A 12,355-nucleotide genomic window follows, 5' to 3' on the forward strand; every position below is an offset into this window, starting at 1 on the left:
AGTCCGGTCCGATCCGGTGGCCATGTACTGCTCGCCTGTGTATCGGCTGGGGACATCTCTGCGCTGCTGATCAGCCTTCTCTTGGGATGGTTTCCTGCTGGCTCCGCTGTGAACGGGACTCTCGCTGCTGTGTTGGATCCGCTCTGGACTGGACTCTCGCGACTGTGTTGGATCCATTATGGATTGATCTTTCACAGTATCATGTTCTCATAGTCATCATTGTCACCGACGTCCCACTGGGTCATTATTGTCACCGATGTCCCACTGGGTGTGAGTTTTCCTTGCCCTTATGTGGGCCTACCGAGGATGTCGTAGTGGTTTGTGCAGCCCTTTGAGACACTAGTGATTTAGGGCTATATAAGTAAACATTGATTGATTGATTGATTGAAGTGTCTGGTTGTATCTGCTGCTTTAATTTCTTTCATGTCCTATGTGTTCTTTGATGTTTGATGTTTCCCTGATGTGTACTATGGCTATGAGTTGTTGTTTTTTCCCCTTGGCCTCAGTCTGCACCCCCTCTCCAGGGCCCAGGCTAAGACTGATTTTTTTTTAATTTTATTTTAATCTTCTATTTTTTTTCTCCCCCCCTTGTTTACCTGTATCTCATCTTTTTTTGTAAGGGGCGCTGGAAGCCGGCAGACCCGTCAGCGATCCTGTTCTGTCTCCCTGTAATGTTTGTCTGATCTTGAATGGGATTGTGCTGAAAATTGTAATTTTCCTGACGGAATAAATAAAGTACTATCTAATCTAATCTATCTACAAGTACAACCCATTTATTTTAGCTGAGATAGGCGCCAGCGCCCCCCGCGACCCCGAAAGGGAATAAGCGGTAAAAAATGGATGGATGGATATATAAACTATCAGACTGCGTGGTCGGTAGTAGTGGCTTTTGGTAGGCTTTTAAAATGCTGCTGAATGCAACACTTTACTCCTCTTTTTGTGTTCCACCCTGTGCAATGACACTCTTTGGCCACTAGATGGCGACAGTACATAAAGGCAGCAGGGCATCATGAGGAAATGACTCATAGAGAGCAGGATATTTTATTCGACTAGGGTAGAAATATCCGTAATAAAGTATAACCGTGTGTGTTTTTTTGTTACCCTGGATTAAAAAAAACAGAATGTAAATGCAAACAAAGATATTTGGCACAGAAGACTGGACATGGAATGAAATAAAAGTAAGGAAGTAAGAGTTAGGATTGAAATGGACTTTCACTAAGGCCCCGCCTGGAGGGGGCGGGATGATGACGTCGATTTCCGGGCTTTCTCCGAGTGTCTGCAGGAATAAGAAGAGGAGGAGAAGCGAGCTGTGCGCCGCCGACGACGAGCGTCCCGAAGCGGGATTGAGGCCATGACGACGCCGCCCCTCCTTAAACCGCCGATCGGCAGCCAGCAGACGCCATGCGGCCCCCCCCCCTCCACCGGAATGGCGTCAACAAGGTTTCCCGCCAGCACGGCTGATCCGCTCCAGCATGAGGACGCTGAATGAAAACAAGGAGGGGTGCGCGGGGGAGGAGAACAATGTGAAAGCGGGGCAGCTGTGGCGGGACGCCGCCCTCCGCTCCAGGAAGCTGCGGAGCGACCTCCGCCAGCTGACCCTGTGCTCCAAAGACCAGGACCTGTCCCACATCGAGGCCCTCAACCTGGGCAACAACTTCCTCCACGAGCTGCCTGAAGGTCTATCGTCCAGCCTCAACAACCTGCGCGTGCTGGTGCTCCGCAGGAACCACTTCACCTCCGTCCCGCAGGCCGTGTTCGAGCTCCTGCAGCTGGAGGAACTGGACTTGAGCTACAACCAACTGAGCGGCGTGGCGGAAGGTGTGGTCCGCCTGAGCGTGCTCAAGAAGTTGAGCGTGAGCCACAACAACATCCAGCAGCTTCCCGAGCACATCTCCGCACTGAAGCTCCTGGAGGAACTGGACATCAGTTTCAACCAGCTTCACGCCGTCCCCGCCTCGTTCTCCCGCCTGGCCAGGCTGCGCACGCTGGACGTGGACCACAACAAGCTGGGACGCTTCCCACCTGAGATCCTGGCACTTGGCGACTTGGAGGAACTGGATTGCTCCGGCAACACTTTTGAGGTGGTGCCGGAAGACGTGGCAGAGCTGAGGAGCGTGAAAATTTTGTGGCTGAGCAGCCTTCGCTTAAAGTCGTTACCTGAGACCTTCTGCGGCCTGCAGCACCTGGAGAGCCTGATGCTGGACGGGAACCACCTGACCGTGCTGCCCGCCGCCTTCGGCGACCTGAAAAGACTCAAAATGGTCAACTTGTCCTCCAACGAGCTGACTGAATTCCCTTCGGTTCTTCTTAACATTTTGGGCTTGGAAGAGATCTACTTGAGCAGGAATAAACTCACGCAAGTACCGCTGGAAATCGGGCAGCTGCAGAATCTGGCCAATCTTTGGCTGGACAACAACGCCATCACGTACCTGCCCAACTCGCTGGTGGACCTGGCAAAGCTGGAGGAGCTGGTTCTCCAAGGGAACCAAATCGCCGTCCTTCCTGATGATTTCGGAAACCTGTCCAAGGTCAACATTTGGAAGGTGAAAGACAACCCGCTCGTCCAGCCTCCGTATGAGGTCTGCATGAAAGGCATCCCGCACATTGCCATGTATCAAAAGGAGCTGGCACACTCGCAGCTCGCCGTGAAGCCTAGACTCAAACTGGTTCTGATGGGACTCGCAGGGGCTGGGAAGACACAGTTGCGGCACATGCTGACCGGGTCGCACGAAACCGAAGCGGTCAAGGAAAGCGATGGAATCCATGTCGCCAGCTGGGTGGCGGAGGGCGGTCTCACATTCCTGGTCTATGACCTTTCGGGAAACCAGGACCTAGACCTCATTAAAGCTTTTTTCCTCTCCCACGGTGCGCTCTACATCCTGGTGGTGAACCTCAAAGCGTACTCGTCTTGTCACTTTTATGCCCACGTTGGCTACTTCCTTCACTTGCTGAGTGCCAAGGTGCCCGGGGCTGTTGTGTTATTGGTGGGCACGCACATCGACCGGTGTGGGGAGGCGGAGCTGGAGGAGAAGAGGCTTGACATCCACCGCCAGGTCGGCCTGCAGTGGAGGCGGGACGTCCAAGTCCTGATTAGTCTGGCGTTTAACGTGGACCAGGCTCTTCAACAGGGCTACGCTGCACGCACCTCCAACCCTTATAACGCCTTCTATGGCGTCTCAGACTGTAATCTGCTGCAGAAAAAGTCCAGGTTACAGTTCCTGTTGAGCAACCGCCTTCAGATCTTGTCTCCGGTGCTGAGCGTCAGCACGGAGACCCGGACTAACATCCAGCACCTGAGGGAGAAACTAACATTTGTTGCTGAGCACCTTGACATCTTCCCCAACCTTCACCGAGTGCTGCCCAGGTCCTGGCAGACGCTGGAGGAGCTGCACCTCAAGTCCAACGACATGTGGCTCACCTGGTGGGACGCGGCTCGCCTCGGGCATCAGGCGGGGTTGACGGAGAAGAACCTGCACAGCGCCTTGTCCTACCTGCATGAATGCGGCCAGCTGCTCTACTTTGAGGGCAACCCTGCCCTGAAAGATTATGTCTTTCACAACATTTCACGCCTTATAGGCGTCCTTAACGTTTTCTTTCAAAGTGACGTGCTGGGCCGCCTCTTAGCAGAGGTCGAGGAGGAAGAGAACTTTGAGCCGGCGCGGCGGCAGAATCATTTGGAGAGTTTCCTCCGATGCGGCCTTTTACCCTCCACCGCCATCCACCTGCTGTTCTGCCCCCCCGTCCAGACCCAGCAGGACTTGATGCTCTCCATGGAGCTTCTGGAGAAGATGGGCATCTGCTACTGCGTCAACAAGCCCCGCGGCAACTCCCCGAATGGCGCCGCCGTGCTGTTGTACAAGTTCCCTGTCTTCATAGCCAGCGAGGAGACCCAAGCGGACCAAAGCTCCCATCCTCCCTTCCAGCCGCTGTCGGTGGAGCAGCTGCAAATCCAATACAGCTTCCCCTTCCTGTTCCCGCCCGGACTCTTCGCTCGCTTCAGCGTGCGCATCGACAGCCACGTGGCCCAGAGGTCGGACGGCCCCGACCGCATTCTGGCATACCGAGGCAAGGTGCCGGTTGTGATCAGCCACCGTCCCTCTGCGGGGAAGCTCCAGGTGGACACTTTGTCCATCGCCAGCCACGCATCACTGCCAAACATCTGGACGGCGTGGCAGGCCGTCACGCCGCTGCTCCACGAGCTCAACGCGCTGCTGCGGGAATGGCCCGGCCTTCACTACGCCGTCCACATCCTGTGCTCCAAGTGCCTCCGCAGGGGGTCCAGCAACCCACACGCCTTCCCAGGTAAACCCCGCCCCGTCCGCCAGGTGACATCACTACTTCTTGTGTGACACATTTTCATGTTGATTGTGTATTTATGATTCATGACCTCATCGCAGGCTCTCATCCTGTTGCACGAGTTAGCGCGGCGGTTCTCAAAATTTTTTTGTCATCCCCCACTTTGGACAAGGGGGAGTTTTCAAGCCCCGCCTGCCCTCGTCGCCACAACAGAACGCTAATGCCAAGCTTAACATTTTCAAGTTTATTGAACATCAAGTAACATTCAAGTCAGCGTTTCCCACACATTCATTTATTTGTGGCGGCTCGCCACGAAAGAATTACGGCCGCCACAAATAGAAAATAAAAAGAAATTTCGGCTTTTGACTCGCTTGACGGGCTTCACGGTGGCGGAGGGGTTAGTGCGTCTGCCTCACAATACGAAGGTCCTGCAGTCCTGGGTTCAAGTCCAGGCTCTGGATCTTTCTGTGTGGAGTTTGCATGTTCTCCCCGTGAACGCGTGGGTTCCCTCCGGGTACTCCGGCTTCCTCCCACTTCCAAAGACATGCACCTGGGGATAGGTTGATTGGCAACACTAAATTGGTTTGAGTGTGAATGTTGTCTGTCTATCTGTGTTGGCCCTGCGATGAGGTGGCGACTTGTCCAGGGTGTACCCCGCCTTCCGCCCGATTGTAGCTGAGATAGGCGCCGAAGGGGAATAAGCGGTAGATGGACTCGCTTGACCACTCGTAAAAGCAATGGGACTCTGTCTGTGAATGGAGCTTGTAGTTACATATTATATGATCCGCCTCCGCTTGGGATGGTTTCCTGCTGGCTCCGCTGTGAACGGGACTCTCGCTGCTGTGTCGGATCCGCTTTGGACTGGACTCTCGCGACTGTGTTGGCTCCATTATGGATTGAACTTTTCACAGTATCATGTTAGACCCGCTCGACATCCATTGCTTTCCTCCTCTCCAAGGTTCTCATAGTCATCATTGTCACCGACGTCCCACTGGGTGTGAGTTTTCCTTGCCCTTATGTGGGATGTCGTAGTGGTTTGTGCAGCCCTTTGAGACACTAGTGATGTAGGGCTATATAAGTAAACATTGATTGATTGATATAAATATGTAAATATGATATAAATATGTACATAAAGTGTTGTAATTATATTCCAACTCCGCGTTCTTCTTGGTCATTGCTGCCGCAAGAATAGAACAATACATTTTTTTTTTGAAGTGAAATTCCCTCCCGTTCCTCGCGCCCCACCTGTCATGTCTCTATTCCCCACAGGTGGGGCCCGCCCCACACTTTGAGAAACGCTGAGTTAGCGGTTATCCCCCGTACACGTGCGCTCACACGGTGTGGGTCATGTGATCCGGTCAAACACTGCATGAGAATGTTCTTCCCGAGGGATCAAAGGTCTCCGGCATTAGGAGTTTCTATCTCTGACACACACACACACACACACACAGGTCGCTGGCCGGCGGTGTGTTGAGGCATGCAGACAAGCCGAGTTATTTTGGGATTCTTCTTGGTGTGCTGGAAGTAGGACAGGCATTCCTCGGGATGGGGGGCGGGGCCAAGACTGGGTCATGTGTTCAGAGTGCATATTTGCTTTCTACCACACTCTCACAGAGCTCTCACTGACATGCTCAAAAAAAAAGTGCTCAGCCCCCCCCCCCCTGCTGGAGGGATGTGTGAATGACAGTCCTTCCTGCCTCTAAGCTGTGTTTATTTGTTTATTGGGTTATTAATAATGCACAGTATCTGACTAACAGTTTGTCTTTGTTGTGGCGCAGGTGAGTTGCTGGGTCAGCGGCGGCCTGACGGACTGACTGAGCTGGTCTGCCCAAAGAACGGTTCAGAGAAGGTCAACGTGGCTCTGGTCTACCCGCCCACACCCACTGTGCTCAGCACCTCCCCCGAGTGAAGATGCCCCTCCCACAGTACTGCCTGCACTTTTCTTTAAGACTCTTCCATTCCATGAACTTTTTTCTAGTCACATGATGGCTTGCTCATGCCGTCAGAACGCGACTGGTCTCAGGACTCGACTCATGACTGTTTGAGGGGTGGTGGGGGGCGGGGGTTCGGTCACGTCCCAGCATGCAATGCCAAGCGAGCTTTTAATTTATTCTCCAGCCGATCTAAAATAGAACGTTGCATTCGTCATCCCATTTGTGTCCTGAAGCTCACAAAAGGGCAAAGTTGCAATACCTTGTCGTCCTGTCAGCTGAGGCGCCATTAATGGCGTAATTATTCCATTACCGTGGCAACACATGACAGGACTGCCGCAAAGAGCAATGATGATGATGTGGTTTTATGACGCAAATAATGCATTTTATTTTTCTACCTTGGAGGCACTCAAAGTGCACGAGGAGGCTGCACGTTGTACACCAAAATAATAAACTTGATCAGCATTTATCGCTTCTTCCTCTCAAACACTTTGATCATTTTTTTACATAATTGACGGGATTCTCCTGTAGAACACACTCAGTGCTAATGAAATGAAGTAAAAGCTGAGCTAAAAAATTTAGGAAAAACATTTTTGACGAAGGAATTTGTGTGTTTGCGTTGTTTTGTGCACCAGATGCAGGTCTATAACCTGGATTACAAACTTCTGTACAGTAGGGGCTGGTGTGCTTTAAAGTTAATTTTATTTAATTTTTTATTGAACAACAAACATATCCACAATGTACATGAAAAGTCAAGGCACTTTCAACATATTCAACAATTTTAAACATACAACAGGTTGAGCAAATTACGACTTTAACAAACCATGTCAAAGAAAGAAAATAAAAGCAAATACAAATAGAGTATTCAAAACAATAACAAACAATCAGATCAAATTCAAAAAGGCAAAAAAGGGCTAATATAAAGAACTTTAAATGTGTTCAATATTAAAAATAATATTAAATAATATGATAAAATTCAAAAAGACAAAAAAGGGGTGATTTAAATCACTTTAAATTTAAAAAATAAACAATTTAATAAAGTTCAAAAATAAAAAAAATAAAAGGGCTAATTTAAATCACTTTAATTTGTTTTAATATTAAAAATAAACAATATGGTAAAATTCAAAAATACAAAAAAGGGCAAATTTATTTCACTTAAAAAAAAAAAAAAAAATTAAAAATAAACAATAAAGTTAAAGTAGCAATGATTGTCACACACACACTAGGTGTGGTGAACTTATTCTCTGCATTTGACCCATCACCCTTGATCACCCCCTGGGAGGTGAGGGGAGCAGTGAGCAGCAGTGGTGCCGCGCCCGGGAATCATTTATGCTGATTTAACCCCCAATTCCAACCCTTGATGCTGAGTGCCAAGCAGGGAGGTAATGGCTCCCATTTTTTTAGTCTTTGGAATGACAATATGATAAAATACAAAATTGAATAAGACAAAAAATAGGGCTATTAAAGACTTTTAAAGTGATTAAAATTAAAAATAAACAATATGATAAAATACAAAATTCTAAAAGACAAAACAGGGCTAATTCAAATTACTTTAAAGGTTTTCAATGTTAAAAAATACAAAATTCAAAAAGACAAAAAAAGGGCTAATATAAATCACTTTAAATGTTTTCAACATTAAAAATAATAAACAATATGATGAAAGTCAAAAAGACAAAAAAGTGCTCATTTACAGCACTTTAAATTTGTAATATTAATATTAAAAAATGTCATAAAATTTAAAAAGACAAAAGAAAAGGGCTAATTTAAATCACTTTAATTTATTTCAATATTAAAAATAATAAACAATATGGTAAAATTCAAAAAGACAAAAAAGGGCAACTTTGTTTCACTTTAAAAAAAATTATATTAAAAATAAACAATATGATAAAATACAACATTTTAAAGGACAGAAAAGAACTGATTTAAATCACTCTAAATGTTTTCAATATTAAGAAATATAAACAATATGATAAAATACAAAATTCAAAAAGACAAAAAAAAAGGGCTAATTTAAATCACTTAAAAAAATGTATTATTAAAAATTGTAACAAACAATATGAGAAAATACAAAATTCAAAAAGACAAAAAAAAGGGCTAGTTGAAATCGCTTTAAGTTTTTATTAATAAGAATTATAATAAACAATATGATAAAATACAAAATTCAAAAAGGCTAATTTAAATCACTCTTTTTTTTTCAATAAACATAACAAATTAAGGGCTTTTGTATTTTTAACCATTTTCAAAGACGTAATTGACAATTTGAAACCGTTATTTGATTAAATGAATAAACCAGCATTTCTATGTTAGCATCAAATACGCCACCTTTGCTCTCTTCTATAGTGAATCGGGACATTCACAACATCCACAATCTTGTCTCTCAGCCAATTATGTGCACCTTTAAAGTCATGGCTGATCCTGTCCAATGAAAATACAATTTTTACAGTTCTTCTGACTTTGTGCAAAAATGTAACATTTTATTTTCTTAAAAATATTTACTTGAGATTTTTTAATTCCGTCCCATTGCGGTAATAACAATCAAGAGCATCACAACCGAAATATAGACCTCAATAAATGTGTATGAATCTATTAGACAAGTAGAGTCATCTGGAAAACATGCCAGGCTAAAATCCTCAGTCTTTGTCAATGCTGTAAAATGGAATACTGTATTAAAAATGCACAACATATATCAAACTAATAAATAGTTAATAATAACGTTTTGTAATCTACAACCTGAATCAATAATCCATCTATTGTTTACTGTCTACCTGTGATTGTATTTTGGCTTAATATATGAACAAAACCATAGCAAACCAAAAAATACAATTAAAAAAACACAATTATTATGATTACTTATATCTATTGCTTTATTTTCCTAATTGTATCCATTGCCATGAAAAATACAGTAAATATTAGCCTCCTGCTTGGTAAATATTTGATTGATATTTTATAGTGCAAAGCACTATAAACAATATCAGGAAGAAATAAAGCAATAAAAAACACTCAACATTGTCAATAAACGCTACATAAACAATATATTGGATTATTCATGTCATTAATGTATGGAAGCCCGTTTCCGCCCCAAAAAAATATATATATATATCCCAATGGTAAGTCATAATTATGCGATAAAAAGTCATACTTATGAGGGGAAAAAGTAAAAAAAAAATGAAATAAGACGTCATAATTATTAGATAAAAACTCATACTTATGAGGGGAAAAAGTAAAAAAAATATGAAATGAAAAGTCAGAATTATGAGATAAAAAGTCGAAATTATGGGATAAAAATTCATACTTATGAGGGAAAAAGTAAAAAAAATTATGAAATGAAAAGTCAAAATAATGTGATAATGAGTCATATTTATAAGGGGAAAAGGTCGACAAATTACGCAATTAAAAGTCATAATTACGAGATAAAAAGATGAAATTATGAAATAAAAAGTCATACTTATGAAGGAAAAAAGTGAAAAAATTATGAAATGAAAAGTCATAATTGTGAGATAAAAAGTCGAAATTATGAAATAAAAAGTCATACTTATAAGGGAAAAAAAGTGAAAAAATAATGAAGTTAGTATGAGATAAAAAGTCATGCTAATGAGGGAAAAAAAATTATGAAATGAAAAGTCAAAATAATGTGATAATGAGTCATATTTATAAGGGGAAAAGGTCAACAAATTATGCAATTAAAAGTCATAATTACGAGATAAAAAGACAAAACTATGAAATAAAAAGTCATACTTATGAAGGAAAAAAGTGAAAAAAATTATGAACAAATTACAACAAATTATGCAATTAAAAGTCATAATTACAAGATAAAAAGACGAATTTATGAAATAAAAAGTCATACTTATGAAGGAAAAAAGTGAAAAAATTATGAAATGAAAAGTCATAATTGTGAGATAAAAAGTCGAAATTATGAAATAAAAAGTCATACTTATAAGGGAAAAAAAGTGAAAAAATAATGAAGTTAGTATGAGATAAAAAGTCATGCTAATGAGGGAAAAAAAATTATGAAATGAAAAGTCAAAATAATGTGATAATGAGTCATATTTATAAGGGGAAAAGGTCAACAAATTATGCAATTAAAAGTCATAATTACGAGATAAAATGACGAAATTATGAAATAAAAAGTCATACTTATGAAGGAAAAAAGTGAAAAAATTATGACACGAAAAGTTGTAATGATGAGATAAAAAGTCGAAATTATGGTATAAAAAGTCATACTTGTTAGGAAAAAAAAAGTAAAAAAATTATGAAATGAAAAGTCATAATAATGTGATAATGAGTCATATTTATTTATGAGGGGAAAAGGTCAACAAATTATGTAATTAAAAGTCATATTTATGAGACAAAAAGTCGAAATTATGAAATAAAAAGTCATAATTATGAGATAAAAAGTCAAATTTATGCGATAAAAAGTCATGCCAATGAGGGAAACAGTCCAAAAATTATGACACAAAAAGTCATAATGATGAGATAAAAACTCGAAATTATGGTATAAAAAGTCATACTTGTTAGGAAAAAAAAGTAAAAAAAATTATGAAATAAAAAGTCATAATTATGAGATAAAAAGTCAAAATGATGCAATAAAAAGTCATGCTAATGAGGGAAACAGTCAAAAAATTATGACACGAAAAGTCATAATGATGAGATAAAAAGTTGAAATTATGGTATAAAAAGTCATACTTGTTAGGGAAAAAAAGTAAAAACATTATGAAATGAAAAGTCATAATAATGTGATAATGAGTCATATTTATGAGGGGAAAAGGTCAACAAGTTATGTCATTAAAAGTCATATTTATGAGACAAAAAGTCGAAATTATGAAATAAAAAGTCATACTTATGAAGGAAAAAAGTGAAAAAATTATGAAATGAAAAGTCATAATTGTGAGATAAAAAGTCGAAATTATGAAATAAAAAGTCATACTTATGAGGGAAAAAAAGTGAAAAAATAATGAAGTTATTATGAGATAAAAAGTCATGCTAATGAGGGAAACAGTCAAAAAATTATGACACGAAAAGTCATAATGATGAGATAAAAAGTCAAAATTATGGTATAAAAAGTCATACTTGTTAGGAAAAAAAAGTTAAAAAAATTATGAAATAAAAAGTCATAATTATGAGATAAAAAGTCAAAATGATGCGATAAAAAGTCATGCTTATGAGGGAAAAAAGGCAAAAAATTATGTAATTAAAAGTCAAAATTTTCTCGATTACAAAGTCATGTTAATGAGGAAAAAAGTAAAGAAATTATTAAATGAAAAGTAATAACTATGAGATAAAAAGTCAAAATGATGCAATAAAAAGTCATGCTTATGAGGGGAAAAAGGCCAAAAATTATGAAATTAAAAGTCAAAATTTTCTCGATTACAAAGTCATGTTAATGAGGAAAAAAGTAAAGAAATTATGAAAGGAAAAGTCATAATTATAAGATAAAAAGTCGAAATTATGAGGGGAAAAAAGGTAAAAAAATATGAAATGTAAAGTCGTGATGATGAGATAACGAGTCAAAATTATGAGACGAGACATTTTATCTCATCGTCATGACTTTTTATCTCATAAATTCGACTTCTCATCTCATAGTTTCGTCATTTTATTTCAAATTTATAACTTTTCATCTCATAATTTCGATTTTTATTGTGTCTCACAATTATGATTTTTTTTTTCATCTCTTTGAAATAATTCATATATTTTACCCATGTAACTCATATTTAGCCAAATTCATACAAGGTTTTCCTCCAGAATGCACATTTTGTCAAATAGTCAATTACCTTTTTTTTTTATTTTAAATATTGATTCCTTCATTTGTAGGGAAATCATAATACAGCTACTGAGAAAACTGACAGGCCCCACCCCCTGAAAAAAGAAAAATACAAATAAAAGTAAAAAATACAAAATAAATAAATCAATAAAATGAATAAAATATAAAATGGGTGGGGAGTGGGAAGTCTGGGCCTCCCTGCTTAGGCTGCTGCCCCCGCGACACGACCTCGGATAAGCGGAAGAAGATGGATGGATGGATATAAAACTAAATAAAAATGTTGTTGTTGTTTTTTTCGATTGTCCCTTATCCTAATTGTTTTGGACCGAAGTTTCATGTATTCTGTTTAGTACATACAATTTTTTAATGT

The 12,355-nt window shown here is 40.7% G+C and overlaps 1 protein-coding gene across 1 annotated transcript; it reads left to right on the forward strand.

Annotated features, from left to right (window-relative positions):
* The first annotated feature begins 1,254 nt into the window (after positions 1-1,254).
* On the forward strand, positions 1,255-6,714 carry LOC133536052 (malignant fibrous histiocytoma-amplified sequence 1 homolog). The gene is made up of 2 exons (XM_061876237.1): positions 1,255-4,302; positions 6,075-6,714. Exons 1-2 carry the CDS (start codon positions 1,473-1,475, stop codon positions 6,203-6,205), a joined length of 2,961 nt encoding a protein of 986 aa, XP_061732221.1. The 5' UTR covers positions 1,255-1,472; the 3' UTR covers positions 6,206-6,714.
* Positions 6,715-12,355: the final 5,641 nt, after the last annotated feature.

Source organism: Nerophis ophidion, linkage group LG17 (assembly GCF_033978795.1).
Source record: "Nerophis ophidion isolate RoL-2023_Sa linkage group LG17, RoL_Noph_v1.0, whole genome shotgun sequence".
In the NCBI taxonomy this organism is placed as follows: Eukaryota; Metazoa; Chordata; class Actinopteri; order Syngnathiformes; family Syngnathidae; genus Nerophis; species Nerophis ophidion.